This window comes from Oncorhynchus tshawytscha, linkage group LG11, assembly GCF_018296145.1.
Source record: "Oncorhynchus tshawytscha isolate Ot180627B linkage group LG11, Otsh_v2.0, whole genome shotgun sequence".
Lineage (NCBI taxonomy): Eukaryota > Metazoa > Chordata > Actinopteri > Salmoniformes > Salmonidae > Oncorhynchus > Oncorhynchus tshawytscha.
In genome coordinates this window covers 40,944,361-40,965,816 of record NC_056439.1, presented here as the reverse complement: position 1 = coordinate 40,965,816, position 21,456 = coordinate 40,944,361, and the positions used below count along the sequence as shown (strand labels likewise).

The 21,456-nt window shown below is 47.0% G+C and overlaps 1 protein-coding gene across 1 annotated transcript in view; it reads left to right on the top strand.

The window, feature by feature from the left end:
• ush2a (Usher syndrome 2A (autosomal recessive, mild)) overlaps positions 1-21,456 on the top strand; it is a 456,140-nt gene that overhangs the window by 124,346 nt on the left and 310,338 nt on the right. Inside the window, exons 13-16 of the mRNA XM_042330430.1 lie at positions 2,776-2,971; positions 14,472-14,761; positions 14,843-15,251; positions 18,822-19,017. Coding sequence (XP_042186364.1) covers positions 2,776-2,971; positions 14,472-14,761; positions 14,843-15,251; positions 18,822-19,017 — 1,091 coding nt within the window. The remainder of the gene's footprint in view (positions 1-2,775; positions 2,972-14,471; positions 14,762-14,842; positions 15,252-18,821; positions 19,018-21,456) is intronic.

Genomic DNA, 21,456 nt, shown 5'->3' with positions numbered 1-21,456 from the left:
TCACTCTACCTGACCCCTCCTGTAGGCATAATCAATGTCAGTCTGGTGTCACCAGATTCTACCTCCTTCACTCTACCTGACCCCTCCTGTAGGCATAATCAATGTCAGTCTGGTGTCACCAGATTCTACCTCCTTCACTCTACCTGACCCCTCCTGTAGGCATAATCAATGTCAGTCTGGTGTCACCAGATTCTACCTCCTTCACTCTACCTGACCCCTCCTGTAGGCATAATCAATGTCAGTCTGGTGTCACCAGATTCTACCTCCTTCACTCTACCTGACCCCTCCTGTAGGCATAATCAATGTCAGTCTGGTGTCACCAGATTCTACCTCCTTCACTCTACCTGACCCCTCCTGTAGGCATAATCAATGTCAGTCTGGTGTCACCAGATTCTACCTCCTTCACTCAAATCAAATCAAATTTTATTTGTCACATACACATGGTTAGCAGATGTTAATGCGAGTGTAGCGAAATGCTTGTGCTTCTAGTTCCGACAATGCAGTAATAACCAACAAGTAATCTAAGTAACAATTCAAAAAAAAACTACTGTCTTATACACAGTGTAAGGGGATAAAGAATATGTACATAAGGATATATGAATGAGTGATGGTACAGAGCAGCATAGGCAAGATACAGTAGATGATATCGAGTACAGTATATACATATGAGATGAGTATGTAAACCAAGTGGCATAGTTAAAGTGGCTAGTGATACATGTATTACATAAGGATGCAGTCGATGATATAGAGTACAGTATCTACGTATGCATATGAGATGAATAATGTAGGGTAAGTAACATTATATAAGGTAGCATTGTTTAAAGTGGCTAGTGATATATTTACATCATTTCCCATCAATTCCCATTTTTAAAGTGGCTGGAGTAGAGTCAGTGTCATTGACAGTGTGTTGGCAGTAGCCACTCAATGTTAGTGGTGGCTGTTTAACAGTCTGATGGCCTTGAGATAGAAGCTGTTTTTCAGTCTCTCGGTCCCAGCTTTGATGCACCTGTACTGACCTCGCCTTCTGGATGACAGCAGGGTGAACAGGCAGTGGCTCGGGTGGTTGATGTCCTTGATGATCTTTATGGCCTTCCTGTAGCATCGGGTGGTGTAGGTGTCCTGGAGGGCAGGTAGTTTGCCTGACCCCTCCTGTAGGCATAGTCAACGTCAGTCTGGTGTCACCAGATTCTATCTCCTTCACTCTACCTGACCCCTCCTGTAGGCATAATCAACGTCAGTCTGGTGTCACCAGATTCTACCTCCTTCACTCTACCTGACCCCTCCTGTAGGCATAATCAACGTCAGTCTGGTGTCACCAGATTCTACCTCCTTCACTCTACCTGACCCCTCCTGTAGGCATAATCAACAGCAGTCTGGTGTCACCAGATTCTACCTCCTTCACTCTACCTAACCCCTCCTGTAGGCATAATCAACGTCAGTCTGGTGTCACCAGATTCTACCTCCTTCACTCTACCTGACCCCTCCTGTAGGCATAATCAACAGCAGTCTGGTGTCACCAGATAGGTTTCCCTTTCTTTCTTCTCGTCTTCTTCCTCCTTCTCCTCTTCCTCTTCCTCCTCCTCCCTCTTCTGTCTCCTCATATCTCCTTCTTTCTCTTCCTCCTCTCTCCCCTTCTAGTATTCCCATACCTTAGTTTACCATAGACCAGGGCTATTCAGTTTCAGGCCTACCTGGTAGTTAATTGCACACACCTGGTGCCCCAGGTCTGAATTAGTCCCTGATTGGAAGGAGAGGAGGAAAACCAGAAGTGTTTTGGCCCTCCAGGACCGGAATTGAACCGGAATAGAGCCTCCACGGATATGTTGTTTCTCCCAGAGCCATCGATCAGGTTATATAGCTGTGTGATGTGGGAGACTGAGAGTGAGTATGTAAAAGTGTCAGTACTGCTCCTAGCCTCCTAGAGAGAACCCCCCTTTCTTTAGCTGAATATCACGGTGGCCATTCTGGAGAGACAGGTGATGTCGACAGAGACAGTGGATGACAAATTCAAAATCAATCTGAGGGTCAGTCCCAAGGAGAATAGTATCTGTTGTAAACTCTCCCAGTGAAGGAGGATTCCCTCTAAAGCTCTATAGATTCATGTCTTTCCCTCTAATATTTCCTTTCACTGCTTTGGTGGAGTCAGGGGCTCCTGGGAGTTTCCACCATATTTCTGATACTAGTCATTTTACTTTCAAATCAGTGTAGGGAAGTGAACAAGTGCACACTTTGGGAAGATGGAGAGATCATTTGGGACATTGCCGTTGTCTAGGGTCCAATGCTGAGCTCGATTGGTTTGGTTTCTATGTCATGTTCTTTTGGTGAAATACGCAGCCAACTAACCAAACACCTAACCAAACACACAAACAAACAAACAATGCAAGCACTTCTCAACACACACACACACTCACACACTGCCTCTCAGGTGCTATGACCTCTTTAACCTACCCTCCTCATCCTTCTCTCCTCCTCCCTCATTCAAAATAATTGAGAGGCCTCGGTGAGTACGAGCTGCCCATCCGTGACACGCTCCCACAATGCACTGCTGCATAGGTGGACTAATTGGTAACATGTCTCTCCATCTCTTCCTCTCCTCGCTCCTCTCCTCCCCTCTCTCCGCCCCTACTCATCTCCCCTTCCTCTTTCTCTCTCTCTCTCTCCCGCACTCCTCTCATTCCCTCTCTCTCTTTTTCTCTCTTCCCCCTCTCCCTTCCTCCATCCCTCCCTCGCCCTACCTCCCCCTCTCCCTCCATCCCCCTCTCCTATTCTCTCTAGGTGGGGGGCCAGTGTAAGTGTAAGAGGCATGTGTCTGGCAGGCGGTGTGATGCGTGTCAGGTTGGATTCTACTCTCTGCAGCCATTGGGCCCCGAGGGCTGTCTGCCGTGTGGCTGCAACGCTGCAGGCACCCAGGGAGACAACGGCACCTGTCACCAGCAGTCAGGACGGTGCCAATGCAAGATACACGTAATCGGTAGGTAGCAAGTTAGCACTTCTGGGTGATGGCTCTGGTCATAGGAGCACATGGGAGGCCTCTCTCTCTCTCTCTCTCTCTGCCTCGCTGTTATTTCTACACACATCACTCTCTCTCTTTCTCTCTCGCTCTCGCTCCTCTCTTTTCTCTATTTTCTCTCTCTCCTTTCTCTCTCTCTCTTCTCTCTCTCTCTTCTCTCACTCTCTCCTCTCTCACTCTCTTTTCTCTCTTCTCTCTTCTCTCTCACTCTCTTTTCTCTCTCTTTCTCTCCCTCTCTCCCTCTCCCTCTCTCTCGCTTCATCCTCTTCTCTATCTTTCTGCTCTCCCTACTTTCCTCTCCTTATCTGTTGTTCCCCTCTCTATCTCTCTTTCTCTCTTCTCCCTCTCTATCTCTCTTTCACTCTTCTCCCTCTCTATCTCTCTTTCACTCTTCTCCCACTCTATCTCTCTTTCTCTCTTCTCCCTCTCTCTCTCTTTCTCTCTTCTCCCTCTCTCTCTCTTTCTCTCTTCTCCCTCTCTATCTCTCTTTCTCTCTTCTCCCACTCTATCTCTCTTTCTCTCTTCTCCCACTCTCTCTCTTTCTCTCTTCTCCCACTCTATCTCTCTTTCTCTCTTCTCCCACTCTATCTCTCTTTCTCTCTTCTCCCTCTCTATCTCTCTATCTCTCTTTCTCTCTTCTCCCTCTCTATCTCTCTTTCTCTCTTCTCCCTCTCTATCTCTCTTTCTCTCTTCTCCCTCTCTCTCTCTTTCTATCTTCTCCCCCTCTATCTCTCTTTCTCTCTTCTCCCCCTCTATCTCTCTTTCTCTCTTCTCCCTCTCTATCTCTCTTTTTCTCTTCTCCCTCTCTATCTCTCTTTCTCTCTTCTCCCTCTCTATCTCTCTTTCTCTCTTCTCCCTCTCTATCTCTCTTTCTCTCTTCTCCCTCTCTATCTCTCTTTCTCTCTTCTCCCTCTCTATCTCTCTTTCTCTCTTCTCCCTCTCTTTCTCTCTTCTCCCTCTCTGTCTCTCTTTCTCTCTTCTCCCTCTCTATCTCTCTTTCTCTCTTCTCCCTCTCTGTCTCTCTTTCTCTCTTCTCCCACTCTCTCTCTTTCTCTCTTCTCCCACTCTCTCTCTCTTTCTCTCTTCTCCCTCTCTATCTCTCTTTCACTCTTCTCCCTCTCTATCTCTCTTTCTCTCTTCTCCCTCTCTCTCCCCCTCTATCTCTTTCCCAAAGAATAATGAGAGACTACAGTTGATTAAAGAGTAAAGAGGAGAGAAAAAACAACTTTTTTTCATTCTAGAAGATATTTAGTTATATCATAATGTACTCATTTCTAAGAAACATTAAACATAAACATGAATTGTTTATATTTATAATATGGTAAAGTGACTAACACATAGACGAACCTGTATTTAAGTGCTATGATTAGGTTGTTGAGCGCTCAGCACATTCTTGGCCAATCTGTTTGTTTGTTTCTTCTCCCGAAACACACAGCACACACACACACAGCCCTTCTTTTCATGACATCACCACTAGCGGCAGCCAAGAATGTTTTCCTCCTCCTCGTGGCCCTCGCTCCTTTGTGATAAATCTGCTCCGTTTCTCCCCTGAGTGTCTTTCAAGTATCTCTTATCAAATGCAAAACGAATCCAACTTAACACACCTTCTTTATTGCTAAGCCAGGATATCAACGTCCACCTCATTTTCATTCTCTAATTCAATGAGAAGTTGATTAGAACAAACTGTCCCGGGCCCCGCCTCCTTTACACTCTTCTTACAATACCCCACTCTTTATCATTTATTTTGCTCCCATAGGTACTTTTCTGAAATTAGATTTGATTACGCCAATTTATTATGAGCTGGGTGTTTGAGGGGAGCAGCGGCTTCATAAGTGCATTGTGTACATAATAGTATTTGAAATGGTGATATATCAAATCAAAGTTTATTTGTCACATGCGCCGAATGGTCGGGCCAATTGAGGTAGTATGTACATGAATGTATAGTTAAAGTGACTATGCATATAAGATATACAGAGAGTAGCAGCAGCGTAAAAGAGGGGTTGGGGGGGGGGTACACAATGCAAATAGTCTGATTTACCATTTGGTTACCTGTTCAGGAGTCTTATGGCTTGGGGGTAAAAACTGTTGAGAAGCCTTTTTGTCCTAGACTTGGCACCGGAACCGCTTGCCATGCGGTAGTAGAGAGAACAGTCTATGACTGGGGTGGCTGGGGTATTTGAACATTTTTAGGGCCTTCCTCTGACACCGCCTGGTGTAGAGGTCCTGGATGGCAGGCAGCTTTTGATGTACTGGGCCTTACGCACTACCCTCTGAAGTGCCTTTATTTTTTTTATATATTTTTTTTTATTTCACCTTTATTTAACCAGGTAGGCTAGTTGAGAACAAGTTCTCATTTGCAACTGCGACCTGGCCAAGATAAAGCACAGCAGTGTGGGCAGACAACACAGAGTTACACATGGAGTAAACAATTAACAAGTCAATAACACAGTAGAAAACAAAGGGGGGAGTCTATATACAATGTGTGCAAAAGGCATGAGGAGGTAGGCGAATAATTACAATTTTGCAGATTAACACTGGAGTGATAAATGATCAGATGGTCATGTACAGGTAGAGATATTGGTGTGCAAAAGAGCAGAAAAGTAAATAAATAAAAACAGTATGGGGATGAGGTAGGTGAAAATGGGTGGGCTATTTACCAATAGACTATGTACAGCTGCAGCGATCGGTTAGCTGCTCAGGTAGCTGATGTTTGAAGTTGGTGAGGGAGATAAAAGTCTCCAACTTCAGCGATTTTTGCAATTCGTTCCAGTCACAGGCAGCAGAGTACTGGAACGAAAGGCGGCCAAATGAGGTGTTGGCTTTAGGGATGATCAGTGAGATACACCTGCTGGAGTGCGTGCTACGGATGGGTGTTGCCATCGTGACCAGTGAACTGAGATAAGGCGGAGCTTTACCTAGCATGGACTTGTAGATGACCTGGAGCCAGTGGGTCTGGCGACGAATATGTAACGAGGGCCAGCCGACTAGAGCATACAGGTCGCAGTGGTGGGTGTTATAAGGTGCTTTAGTGACAAAACGGATGGCACTGTGATAGACTGCATCCAGTTTGCTGAGTAGAGTGTTGGAAGCCATTTTGTAGATGACATCGCCAAAGTCGAGGATCGGTAGGATAGTCAGTTTTACTAGGGTAAGCTTGGCGGCGTGAGTGAAGGAGGCTTTGTTGCGGAATAGAAAGCCGACTCTTGATTTGATTTTCGATTGGAGATGTTTGATATGAGTCTGGAAGGAGAGTTTGCAGTCTAGCCAGACACCTAGGTACTTATAGATGTCCACATATTCAAGGTCGGAACCATCCAGGGTGGTGATGCTAGTCGGGCATGCGGGTGCAGGCAGCGATCGGTTGAAAAGCATGCATTTGGTTTTACTAGCGTTTAAGAGCAGTTGGAGGCCACGGAAGGAGTGTTGTATGGCATTGAAGCTTGTTTGGAGGTTAGATATCACAGTGTCCAATGACGGGCCGAAAGTATATAGAATGGTGTCGTCTGCGTAGAGGTGGATCAGGGAATCGCCCGCAGCAAGAGCAACATCATTGATATATACAGAGAAAAGAGTCGGCCCGAGAATTGAACCCTGTGGCACCCCCATAGAGACTGCCAGAGGACCGGACAGCATGCCCTCCAATTTGACACACTGAACTCTGTCTGCAAAGTAATTGGTGAACCAGGCAAGGCAGTCATCCGAAAAACCGAGGCTACTGAGTCTGCCGATAAGAATATGGTGATTGACAGAGTCGAAAGCCTTGGCAAGGTCAATGAAGACGGCTGCACAGTACTGTCTTTTATCGATGGCGGTTATGATATCGTTTAGTACCTTGAGTGTGGCTGAGGTGCACCCGTGACCGGCTCGGAAACCAGATTGCACAGCGGAGAAGGTACGGTGGGATTTGAGATGGTCAGTGACCTGTTTGTTGACTTGGCTTTCGAAGACCTTAGATAGGCAGGGCAGGATGGATATAGGTCTGTAACAGTTTGGGTCCAGGGTGTCTCCCCTTTGAAGAGGGGGATGACTGCGGCAGCTTTCAATCCTTGGGGATCTCAGACGATATGAAAGAGAGGTTGAACAGGCTGGTAATAGGGGTTGCGACAATGGCGGCGGATAGTTTCAGAAATAGGGGTCCAGATTGTCAAGCCCAGCTGATTTGTACGGGTCCAGGTTTTGCAGCTCTTTCAGAACATCTGCTATCTGGATTTGGGTAAAGGAGAACCTGGAGAGGCTTGGGCGAGGAGCTGCCGGGGGCGGAGCTGTTGGCCGAGGTTGGAGTAGCCAGGCGGAAGGCATGGCCAGCCGTTGAGAAATGCTTATTGAAGTTTTCGATAATCATGGATTTATCGGTGGTGACCGTGTTACCTAGCCTCAGTGCAGTGGGCAGCTGGGAGGATGTGCTCTTGTTCTCCATGGACTTCACAGTGTCCCAGAACTTTTTGGAGTTGGAGCTACAGGATGCAAACTTCTGCCTGAAGAAGCTGGCCTTAGCTTTCCTGACTGACTGCGTGTATTGGTTCCGGACTTCCCTGAACAGTTGCATATCGCGGGGACTATTCGATGCTATTGCAGTCCGCCACAGGATGTTTTTGTGCTGGTCGAGGGCAGTCAGGTCTGGGGTGAACCAAGGACTGTATCTGTTCTTAGTTCTGCATTTTTTGAACGGAGCATGCTTATCTAAAATGGTGAGGAAGTTACTTTTAAAGAATGACCAGGCATCCTCAACTGACGGGATGATGTCAATGTCCTTCCAGGATACCCGGGCCAGGTCGATTAGAAAGGCCTGCTCACAGAAGTGTTTTAGGGAGCGTTTGACAGTGATGAGGGGTGATCGTTTGACTGCGGCTCCGTAGCGGATACAGGCAATGAGGCAGTGATCGCTGAGATCCTGGTTGAAGACAGCGGAGGTGTATTTGGAGGGCCAGTTGGTCAGGATGACGTGAGTTTTTGATGAGTTTTTGGTGGCCTTCCTGAGCCAGGATTCAGACACAGCAAGGACATCAGGGTTAGCAGAGTGTGCTAGAGCAGTGAGTAAAACAAACTTAGGGAGGAGGCTTCTGATGTTGACATGCATGAAACCAAGGCTTTTTCGATCACAGAAGTCAACAAATGAGGGTGCCTGGGGACATGCAGGGCCTGGGTTTACCTCCACATCACCCGCGGAACAGAGAAGGAGTAGTATGAGGGTGCGGCTAAAGGCTATCAAAACTGGTCGCCTAGAGCGTTGGGGACAGAGAATAAGAGGAGCCGGTTTCTGGGCATGGTAGAATATATTCAGGGCATAATGCGCAGACAGGGGTATGGTGGGGTGCGGGTACAGCAGAGGTAAGCCCAGGCACTGGGTGATGATGAGAGAGGTTGTATCTCTGGACATGCTGGTTGTAATGGGTGAGGTCACCGCATGTGTGGGAGGTGGAACAAAGGAGTTAGCAGGGGTATGAAGAGTAGAACTAGGGGCTCCATTGTGAACTAGAACAATGATAACTAACCTGAGCAACAGTATACAAGACATATTGACATTTGAGAGAGACATACAGCGAGGCATACAGTAATCACAGGTGTTGAATTGGGAAAGCTAGCTAAAACAGTAGGTGAGACAACAGCTAATCAGCTAGCACAACAACAGCAGGTAAAATGGCGTTGACTAGGCAACGGGGCCGACAGATAAAACATAAACAAGCAGAATGGAGTACCGTGATTAATGGACAGTCCAGAGTGCATCAGCTATGTAGCCAAGAGATCAGTGTCCAGGGGGCAGCGGTGGATGGGGCAGGGAAGCTGGACTGGCGAGTGTTATCCAGGTTGAAAAAAAGTTAACAATGACTAAATAGCTTGTAGCTAGTTAGCTGGTTAGCTTCTGGAGGTTCTTGAGTGTGTTCTAAAAATTAAAAATAATAGCGATTCCGTATAACATTGGGTGAGGCAGGTTTCCGGAAAGGAATAAACAGATTAAAAATCAAGAAGAGATAGAAAGTAAATATGGGTCCGGTGAGTGTTTGGGACGCGGCGATTCAGACGGTTAGCAGGCCTGTGCTAACAAGCTAACAGTTCGTAGGCCCAGGCTAAACAAGCTAGCAGTTAGCAGGCCGAGTTTAGCAAGCAGGGAGATAGCGAGGGCTAGAGAGTTGGCCTTTGGGGGACGTCGCGATGGGGTGAGTCTGTTTATTCCTCTTCATGCGGTGACATCGATAGACCGGTCGTGGGCACGGGTATTGTAGCCCAGGAGTATGCTACGGTGGTAGTACAGGTGCGCTGGCCGGGCTAGCTTCACGCTATGTGGGTGGAAGCGCTAGCCAGGAGTAATCATCCGGGGTTGCGGTTTAGCTAGATAGCTAGTTGTGAAGATCCAGCTGAAAAATGTTCCGTTTGCGCTGGGAATCCGGGGATGAAAAATAAATAGGTCCATTATGCTCTGGTTAGAGTCGCGTTGTTCGAGCTGGCGAGAGCTTTCCGAGCTAAAGGTTAGCTTAGCTGATGACCGGTTAGCTGAAGACCGCTAGCATAGCTGGTGGTTAGCTGGCTAGCTTCAGTTGAGGGGTTCCGGTTCCGAAGTAAATATAAATACTTTAGGAAAAATAGGGTGAGGCGGGTTGCAGGAGAGTATTTGGAAGCTTAGGTTTAGCAAAATGTTTTTGAAGAGATATGCGAAGAAAAATATGTAAAAAACGAAAAATAAACGATATATACAAGGGACACGACGAGACAGGACGACTTACTGCTACGCCATCTTGGATCAATGGATCAATTTTTGCGGTCGGAGGCAGAGCAATTGCCGTATCAGGCAGTGATGCAACCGGTCAGGATGCACTCGATGTTGCAGCTGTAGAACCTTTTGAGGATCTCAGGACCCATGCCAAATCTTTTTAGTTTCCTGAGGGGGAATAGGCTTTGTCGTGCCCTCTTCACGACTGTCTTGGTGTGTTTGGACCAATTTAGTTTGTTGTTGATGTGGACACCAAAGAATTTGAAGCTCTCAACCTGCCTCACTACAGCCCCGTCGATGAGAATGTGGACGTGCTCGGTGCTCCTTTTCCTGTAGTCCACAATCATCTCCTTAGTCTTGGTTACGGTGAGGGATAGGTTGTTATTCTGGCACCACCCGGCCAGGTCTCTGACCTCCTCCCCATAGGCTGTCTCGTCGTTGTCGGTGATCAGGCCTACCACTGTTGTGTCGTCAGCAAACTTAATGATGGTGTTGGAGTCGTGCCTGGCCATGCAGTCGTGGGTGAACAGGGAGTACTGAGCACGCACCCCTGTGGAGCTCCAGTGTTGAGGATCAGCATGGCAGATGTGTTACCTACCCTCACCACCTGGGGCGATCCGTCAGGAAGTCCAGGATCCAGTTGCAGAGGGAAGTGTTTAGTCCCAGGATCCTTAGCTTGGTGATGAGCTTTGAGGGTAATATGGTGTTGAACGCTGAGCTGTAGTAAATGAACAGCATTCACACGTAAGTGTTCCTTTTGACCAGGTGGGAAAGGGCAGTATGGAGTGCAATAGAGATTGTGTCATCTGTGGATCTATTTGGGCGGTATGCAAATTGAAGTGGGTCTAGGGTTTCTGGGATAATGGTGTTGATGTGAGCCATTACCAGCCTTTCAAAGCACTACGGACGTGAGTGCTGCAGGTCTGTAGTCATTTTTTAAACGTATTTTTATACCTTTATTTAACTTTGCAAGTCAGTTAAGAACAAATTCTTATTTTCAATGACGGCCTAGGAACAGTAGGTTAACTGCCTGTTCAGGGGCAGAACGACAGATTTGTACCTTGTCAGCTCGGGGTTGAACTTGCAACCTTCCAGTTACTAGTCCAACGCTCTAACCACTAGGCTACCCTGCCGCCCCTTAGGCAGGTTGCCTTTGTGTTCTTGGGCACAGGGACTATGGTGGTCTGCTTGAAGCATGGGACATGTTGAAAATGTCAGTGAAGACACCTGCCAGTTGGTCAGCACATGCCCGCAGCACACGTCCTGGTAATCCGTCTGGTCCCGCAGCCTTGTGTATGTTGACCTGTTTAAAGGTCTTACTCACGTCGGCTACGGAGAGCGTGATCACACAGTTGTCCGGAACAGCTGATGCTCTCATGCATGCCTCAGTTTTGCTTGCCTCGAAGCGAGCATAGAAGTGATTTAGCTCGTCTGGTAGGCTTGTGTCACTGGGCAGCTCGCAGCTGTGCTTCCCTTTATAGTCTTTAATAGTTTGCAAGCCCTGCCACATCCGACGAGCGTTGGAGCCGGTGTAGTAGGATTCAATCTTAGTCCTGTATTGACGCTTTGCCTGTTTGATGGTTCGCCCCAATACATGCAAACTGTAGAGATACACGCGTGTGCTGGCTCACGCAGACACACACCAAAACACACACACTCACACCCACTCCCACTTACCTATGATTTAATGGTAAACAGCAGAGCTGACCCAGATAGTAGGTGTCATTACTCTTATTTAATAGATGGAAGAATGTGAACCTCTTTATTAATACACACACTCTGTCACTGTCCTGGTTACTGTTGTTTTGCTGGATGTTAATGGCTGTAGTACAGCAGGCCTGTAGGAGCAGCAGTGCACTGCAATGAACAGAATCCAAACTGAGTTGCATGTAACAAATAGAACACTACAAAACTATTCCAGGAATCATGTTGTGACTGGCTGATCGTTCTCCAGTTCATTTGGCTTCACGATGTTACTCTAAACCAAAGCTGCAGAAGAACCACCCTACAACCACAGGTAGGGATCATTATGAATGGAAACAAAAGCTAAAGAAACCACAACACAAGTATACAATAGAGCCAGAAAAATACACTATGTCAGAGTTAACATCTCATTTGCAGGTCAAGGTAAGCCGTGTCAATACTAGGTTTCGTTATTAATAGGAACCATACAATCATCATTAAATCAATGTATTTATAAAGCCCTTCTTACATCAGCTGATATCTCAAAGTGCTGTACAGAAACCCAGCCTAAAACCCCAAACAGCAAGCAATGCAGGTGAAGAAGCACGGTGGCTAGGAAAAACTGCCTAGAAAGGAACGAACCTAGGAAGAAACCTAGAGAGGAACCAGGCTGTGAGGGGTGGCCAGTCCTCTTCTGGCTGTGCCGGGTGGAGATTATAACAGAACATGGCCAAGATGTTAGAATGTTCATAAATGACCAGCATGGTCAAATAATAATAATCACAGTAGTTGTCGAGGGTGCAACAGGTCAGCACCTCAGGACTAAATGTCAGTTGGCTTTTCATAGCCGAGCATTCAAAGTATCTCTACCGCTCCTGCTGTCTCTACAGAGTTGAAAACAGCAGGTCTGGGACAGGTAGCATGTCCGGTGAACAGATCGGGGTTCCATAGCCACAGGCAGAACAGTTGAAACTGGAGCAGCAGCACGGCCAGGTGGAATGGGGACAGCAAGGAGTCATCATGCCAGGTAGTCCTGAGGCATGGTCCTAGGGCTCAGGTCCTCCGAGAGAAAGAAAGAAAGAAAGAAAGAAAGAAAGAGAGAAAGAGAGAATTAGAGAGAGCATACTTAAATTCACACAGGACACCGGATAAGACAGGAGAGGTACTCCAGATATAACAAACTGACCCTAGCCCCCGACACATAAACTACTGCAGCATAAATACTGGAGGCTGAGACAGGAGGGGTCAGGAGACACTGTGGCCCCATCCGATGATACCCCAGGACAGGGCCAAACAGGTAGGATACAACATACAACCATCATACCATCAGTACAGAGAAAGTCCTGTGTTTTCCAGACAGTGGTATATATCACAGTATTGTTAGTACTGTATCCATCACCATGACACACACACGCACACTACACACTACACACTACACATAACACACTACACACTACACACTACACATTACACACTACACATTACACACACTACACATTACACACATTACACACTACACATTACACACTACACACTACACACTCACGCACACACACACTACACACTCGCACACGCACACACACTACACACTACACAGTACACACTCACGCACACACACACTACACACTCACGCACGCACACACACTACACACTACACACTCACGCACGCACGCACACACACACACACACACACACACACACACACACACACACACACACACACACACACACACACACACACACACACACACACAGTCACTCAGACACACACACAGTGACTCACTCACTCACACACACCAACCCAGCCCCACCACATTGTTCAACTCCGCCGTATCCTTCACCGTGCTGCTATAACCACTGGTTTGAAATATGGGCCGGCAGAAATACATTAATATCTATAAATTCATTAAACAGGTTGTGGGCAGTGGGTTGGGAGTGGAGCTGAAATGCCAAGTGGCTGGGGCACTGGTACTCCTGCGTCTAAACGGCTCTGCCCCGGGGCTGCCTGGCTAACATTAGGGATAGATTGCCTGTCAGGGAATAGCTATGGTATGTTCTAATAACCAGTGTTGCCTGTGCATATTTTAGATATTTTAATACAGCCCCAATATGACGCTAGTTGGAATCCATGTAGACTATACTCCACTGAGAGGGGGTAATACCTCTCTCTCTGCCTCACTGTTATTTCTACACACATCTCTCTCTCTCTCTTGTAGTTGTTCATTTATTTATTTTCTCTCAGTGAAATGAAGTGTTGTGCCTGAGGAGGGTGATCCATCATACACAAACGCCCTGGCCTAATGATTCCGTTTTTCTGACTTTACACACACGTGCAAACACACACTCTTGTAATTTGTCACACAATTACTTATTTGTTGATATAGCACTATATTATGTTTAAAAAAGATCTAGGTTAAGACAAACTAGTTCTGTTAGTCAGAGTGATGATGATGGAGATAGATGAGTCTAGCTGTAAGAAAGGGTGGTTATGGCCAAGCACCAGTCAGTCGTACAGATATTTAACCAGGCTGTATTTTAAGGAGGGAAAGGTCCAGTTTTTATTGCTGTTAATATCCTCTACATTAAATTATTCAATGAGAAGGCTGAGGTAGTCACAGAGTCACTTCGTTGTTGTATTGCAGATTGCATCTTTCAGAGCTTTGAGTTTGGAATGTGTTAACATTGCATCTCTCTGTCTATCCTGTTCCCTGTACCCTTTCTTTATCTCTCTCTCTCTCTCTCTCTCTCTGTCTCTCTCTCTCTCTGTCTCTCTCTCTGTCTCTCTCTCTCTCTCTCCCCCTCTCTCTCTCCCCCTCTCTCTCTCTCTCTCTCTCTGTCTCTGTCTCTGTCTCTGTCTCTGTCTCTCTCTGTCTCTGTCTCTGTCTCTGTCTCTCTCTCTCTCTCTCTCTCTCCCCCTCTCTCTCCCTCTCTCTCACTCTCTCTCCCCCTCTCTCTCCCTCTCTCTCACTCTCTCTCTCTCTCTCTCTCTCTCTCTCTCTCTCTCTCTGTCTCTCTCTGTCTCTGTCTCTCTCTCTCTCCCTCTGTCCCTCTCTCTCCACCTCTCTCTCTCAGGTCGTACCTGTGACAGGTGTGACTATGGCTACAAGCTGTTAAATTCCTCTCACCTTGATGGCTGTGTGGGGTGTGACTGTGACCCGGTGGGGTCCCTCAACCCCTTCTGTGAGCCAGAGGGGGGCCTGTGTGAGTGCAGGGAGGGAGTGGGGGGCCAGCGCTGTGACTCCTGTGCCAGGGGCCTCTATGGCCTCCATCAGGCGGGCTCCTGCATCCCGTGTCTCTGCTCGCCTGACGGGACCGTACCTGGGTCTGTGTGTGACCCAGAGACTGGACAGTGTGTGTGTAAGGTGAGTGTGTGAGAATATGTTTACTGACATCTATTACTGATAATTATCTTATCTACTAGTCATTTTTTATATATCACTTAGGAAAACACTGAGGGACCTCGCTGCGACTCGTGTCGCCGTGGTTACCACAGCCTGGAGAGGAGGAACTCCTTGGGGTGTCTGGCGTGTGCGTGTGACGTCCGCGGCACCCTGAAGGGGGGTGTGTGTGACCCCATCAACTCCCAGTGTCCCTGTAGGGAGGGGGTGGAGGGTGCCCAGTGTACACGCTGCTCCCTACACTACTACAACACAACCTCTGAACTCTACGATGACCTCACACCTGACCCCTACTACAACATGACCTTTGACCCCCAGGGGTCATCCCAGGGGTGTGTTCCGTGTGTGTGTGACCCCACGGGAACAGTGGAGGGGGCGATGTGTGACGCGGACACCGGGCAGTGTGTGTGTGTGCCCACGCGCCACGGAAGGGATTGCGGTAGATGTAGGCCAGGTGAGTGTGTGTGTGTGTGTGCGTGTGTGTGTGTCCACTCGCCATGGAAGGGACTGCGGTAGATGTAGGCCAGGTGAGTGTGTGTGTGTGTGTGTGTGTGTGTGTGCTTATGTTTGTTCATAAATCTACCCAACTGGTTTGCAATGGTAGAAGTGCTTAGCAACAGAATGTTCTCTTACTCACACCTTTAACTCTGTGGACAAAATGTTTGTGTTTATCTCTCTTACTCACACCTTTAACTCTGTGGACAGAATGTTTGTGTTTATCTCTCTTACTCACACCTTTAACTCTGTAGGAGAAGATATGTATATGACAGTAATACTTTATACTTACTGTTGAATAAGTATCGACGCACACAACTCCCAGCTCATTACACTGAAGCATCTCAGCTCTGGCATTGACGACAAGCTGCCATGCTGTTTACCACAATGCTCAACACACTCCTCTTTCACTCCCTTTGTTCCTGTCTCTCTCTTTCAAATCACACCCTCGGTCTGTTCTTTTCTCTCGGTCTGATGGATGGATGGTCCCTGTAGTGTGTCTTTTTGTTTCTTGGCTCCTGGCGGTGTTGTCGTGTGCCTGCGTATGTGTGCGTATGTGTGTGTATGTGTGTATATGTGTGTGTATGTGTTTGTGTGTGCGTGTGTATGCGTGTGTGTGTGTGTGCGTATGCATGTGTGTGTGCGTATGCATGTGTATGTGTGTGTGCCTATTTGTGTGTGTGTCTGTGCTTTGTCCTGGGGAATGATGATGAGTGCTTGGCATTCACTGTGGGCATTAGCGCATTAGCGTTTAGCTTGCTTAACTACAGGCCATCCCTCATGTGCCCGGTGCCAACTCACCCATCGACGATTGGGGCTCCGCTGCCTGATGCAGTCAACTGCACCTTCGAGAGCACAGACCATGGCAACATCTTTCACTTCTTCACCTGTGGGGCCATTAGTAGCAGCTGCTGAACTGTGTTAGTAACGTAGATGAACCATCATGTTTACTGTAATACTCACCACAGCACATTCAGGGGCCAAACACACACACACACGTTGAGACATGGTTGTGCCTCTTAAGCCCTGTGGTAGGTGTATGGCAACTGTCGGCCCACGGGCTGAATTTGGGCCCCAGGTTTTTTTAATACAATCACATATACAGTGGGGAGCTCCAAGTGACTTTCATTTTGGACATCTGTTCCAAATAATTCCCAAGCATTATAGAGAGATACAGTGGGGATAACAAGGATTGTGATACACTGCCGATTTTGCAGGGTTTCCTACTTACAAAGCATGTAGAGGTCTGTAATTTTTATCATAGGTACACTTCAACTGTGAGAGACGGAATCTAAAACAAAAATCCAGAAAATCACATTGTATGATTTTTAAGTAATTAATTTGCATTTTATTGCATGACATAAGTATTTGATACATCAGAAAAGCAGAACTTAATATTTGGTACAGAAACCCTGTTTGCAATTAAAGAGATCATACGTTTCCTGTAGTTCTTGACCAGGTTTGCACACACTACAGCAGGGATTTTGGCCCACTCCTCCATACAGACCTTCTCCAGATCTTTCAGGTTTCGGGGCTGTCGCTGGGCAATACGGACTTTCAGCTCCCTCCAAAGATTTTCTATTGGGTTCAGGTCTGGAGACTGGCTAGGTCACTCCAGGACCTTGAGAGGCTTCTTACGGAGCCACTCCTTAGTTGCCCTGGCTGTGTGTTTTGGGTCGTTGTCATGCTGGAAGACCCAGCCACGACCCATCTTCAATGCTCTTACTGAGGGAAGGAGGTTGTTGGCCAAGATCTCGCGATACATGGCCCCATCCATCCTCCCCTCAATACGGTGCAGTCGTGCAGTCGTTTGCAGAAAAGCATCCACAAAGAATGATGTTTCCACCTCCATGCTTCACGGTTGGGATGGTGTTCTTGGGATTGTACTCATCCTTCTTCCTCCAAACACGGCGAGTAGAGTTTAGACCAAAAAGCTCTATTTTTGTCTCATCAGACCACATAACCTTCTCCCATTCCTCCTCTGGATCATCCAGATGGTCATTGACAAACAGACGGGCCTGGACATGCGCTGGCTTGAGCAGGGGGACCTTGCGTGTGCTGCACGATGGCGTAGTGTGTTACTAATGGTTTTCTTTGAGACTGTGGTCCCAGCTCTCTTCAGGTCATTGACCACATCCTGCCGTGTAGTTCTAGGTGGATCCCTCACCTTCCTCATGATCATTGATGCCCCACGAGGTGAGATCTTGCATGGAGCCCCAGACCGAGGGTGATTGACCGTCATCTTGAACTTCTTCCATTTTCTAATAATTGCGCCAACAGTTGTTGCTTTGTCACCAAGCTGCTTGCCTATTGTCCTGTGGCCCATCCCAGCCTTGTGCAGGTCTACAATTTTATCCCTGATGTCCTTACACAGCTCTCTGGTCTTGGCCAATGTGGAGAGGTTGGAGTCTGTTTGATTGAGTGTGTGGACAGGTGTCTTTTATACAGGTAACGAGTTCAAACAGGTGCAGTTAATACAGGTAATGAGTGGAGAACAGGAGGGCTTCTTAAAGAAAAACAAACAGGTCTGTGAGAGCCGGAATTCTTACTGGTTGGTAGGTGATCAAATACTTACGTCATGCAATAAAATGCTAATTATTTACTTAAAAATCATACAATGTGATTTTCTGGATTTTTGTTTTAGATTCCGTCTCTCACAGTTGAAGTGTACCTATGATAAAAAATTACAGACCTCTACATGCAAGTAGGAAAACCTGCAAAATCGGCAGTGTATCAAATCCTTGTTCTCCCCACTGTATCTCTCTATTATGCGTGGGAATTCTTTGGAACAGATGCCCAAAATGAAAGTCACTTGGAGCTGGGACATAAAAGACTGTTAAAACACCAGCAAATAAAGTGATTTTAATTTTAAACATTAGTTCCAAAATATTCACACACATTATAGAGAGATGTGTGATCTTATTCAAATGTAAGCAAGGTTTGAAATGGTTCAATTTTAATAGAATATGATATTTGTTTGGGCTTCTTGCTGTCAATATGCAGTCTACAAATGATTTGTAATTATGTTATGGCCCCGTGACCATCCCTTCAAGAAGACAATTGGCTTGCTGCTGAATGTAGTTCATGATCCCTGGAATAAGTGGTCAGATATAGGTCTATACAGTCAATACCAGACCAGATGAATGGCATGACATGTACTTATCCAAAAGGCATTACAGATTAAACCAATGGTTCAATTCTGGTAGCATCCCAAAATATCCAGGAATTCCACATTTCTGGTTGGAATATTCATGGAGAGAATATTCAGGAAATCAGAATTTTGGAAATGTTTATGGATTTTGCAACCCTAATAGAGTTAGATTGGATATAATTCCAATATGCTCCTTCTGTTAGGCCTCTCCTCAATGATGTGTTTGTCACAAATGGTGTCTATTGTTGCTCCATTACTTGACTACAGGTTTGGTTATGGCAAAATTGTTCTTGTTCCATGCTGTGTATAATGTATTTTGTATGTATGGCCATAGATAGGTGTTGTCTCTAATTTCGTACCCATTTGATTTGATTCCAGGTTACTTCCTCTCTGTGTCAGAGTTGGGGTCTGAGGTGAGCGTGTGTGTGGAGTGTGACTGTCACCCGGTGGGCTCGTCGGGACAGGTGTGTGGCGGCCAGATGGGGCAGTGTGTGTGTGTTGACCCCTCGGTGGGAGGACGCAGGTGTGACCAGTGTCAGGACCTCCACTATGGCTTCAACCCTGGGCTTGGCAGGTAAGGTACATCACCTCCCATACATTCAGCCCCATACACACCAACCCTGGTTTCAGCCCCATACTTACCAACCCTGGTTTCAGCCCCATACTTACCAACCCTGGTTTCAGCCCCATACTTACCAACCCTGGTTTCATCCCCATACTTACCAACCCTGGTTTCAGCCCCATACATACCAACCCTGGTTTCAGCCCCATACACACCAACCCTGGTTTCAGCCCCATACTTACCAACCCTGGTTTCAGCCCCATACTTACCAACCCTGGTTTCATCCCCATAGTTACCAACCCTCATTTCAGCCCCATACACATCAACCCCAGGTTTCAGCCTCATACACACCAACCCCAGGTTTCAGCCCCATACACACCAACCCCTGGTTTCAGCCTCATACACACCAACCCCTGGTTTCAGCCCCATACTTACCAACCCTGGTTTTAGCCCCATACATACCAACCCTGGTTTCAGCCCCATACACACCAACCCTGGTTTCAGCCCCATACTTACCAACCCCAGGTTTCAGCCCCATATCTACCAACCCAGGTTTCAGCCCCATACACATCAACCCAGGTTTCAGCCTCATACACACCAACCCTGGTTTCAGCCCCATACACACCAACCCAGATTTCAGCCCCATACACACTAACCCCTGGTTTCAGCCTCATACACACCAACCCCTGGTTTCAGCCCCATACATGCCAACCCCAGGTTTCAGCCCCATACACACCAACCCCTGGTTTCAGCCTCATAAACACCAACCCCTGGTTTCAGCCTCATACACACCAACCTCAGGTTTCAGCCCTATATACACCAACCCTGGTTTCAGCCCCATACACACCAACCCTGGTTTCAACCTCATACACACCAACCCCAGTTTCAGCCCCATACACACCAACCCCTGGTTTCAGCCTCATACACACCAACCCCTGGTTTCAGCCCCATACTTACCAACCCTGGTTTTAGCCCCATACATACCAACCCTGGTTTCAGCCCCATACACACCAACCCTGGTTTCAGCCCCATACTTACCAACCCCAGGTTTCAGCCCCATATCTACCAACCCAGGTTTCAGCCCCATACACACCAACCCCTGGTTTCAGCCTCATACACACCAACCCCTGGTTTCAGCCTCATACACACCAACCTCAGGTTTCAGCCCTAAATGGCTGGGGAGAACACACTAAATGGCTGGGGAGAACACACTAAATGGCTGAGTAGAACACACTAAATGGCTGAGGAGAACACACTAAATGGCTGATGAGAACACACTAAATGGCTGATGAGAACACACTAAATGGCTGAGGAGAACACACTAAATGGCTGAGGAGAACACACTAAATGGCTGAGGAGAACACATTAAATGGCTGAGGAGAACACACTAAATGGCTGATGAGAACACACTAAATGGCTGATGAGAACACACTAAATGGCTGAGGAGAACACACTAAATGGCTGATGAGAACACACTAAATGGCTGATGAGAACACACTAAATGGCTGATGAGAACACACTAAATGGCTGATGAGAACACACTAAATGGCTGATGAGAACACACTAAATGGCTGAGGAGAACACACTAAATGGCTGGAGGAGAACACACTAAATGGCTGGGGAGAACACACTAAATAGCTGGGGAGAACACTAAATGGCTGGGGAGAACACACTAAATGGCTGGGGAGAACACACTAAATGGCTGGGGAGAACACACTAAATGGCTGGGGAGAACACACTAAATGGCTGGGGAGAACACACTAAATGGCTGGAGAGAACACACTAAATGGCTGAGGAGAACACACTAAATGGCTGATGAGAACACACTAAATGGCTGGAGAGAACACACTAAATGGCTGAGGAGAACACACTAAATGGCTGAGGAGAACACACTAAATGGCTGGGAAAGAACACACTAAATGGCTGGAGAGAACACACTAAATGGCTAACTAAATGGCTGAGGAGAACACACTAAATGGCTGGGAAAGGGGGGGGGTGGGGGGTTGTTGAAAATAATTATACATCTTTTTTAGAGGATTCTGAGTAATTTGATAAAAATAAATTAAAACACTTAATTAGGTGTGTGTGTGTGTGTATGTCTTCCCCTGTGTGTGTGCGTGCTATGGGATGACCTTCACTGATAGCTGTGTGTAGTGTATTAAGGCAGAGACCTGTGACTGAGATCTCTTAGCTGTGGGAAGAGAGGGAGAAAAGGAGAGAAAGAGAGAGAACGGTACATCAAGGCCTGAGTTTGATGCAAATGTGCTAGATGAGTGTTTTCAATAGATCAACAACAGGCTGCTGGACAGCACAGATTGTCAATCCATACGAATGTTGAGGGATGTATGTGTGTGTATGTGTGTATGTTGTGTGCGTGTATGCGTGTACGATCGGTCGAGCCCCTGCCTCGCTGGGGTAAGGATGAAAAATGAAGTTTTTAAACTGATTACT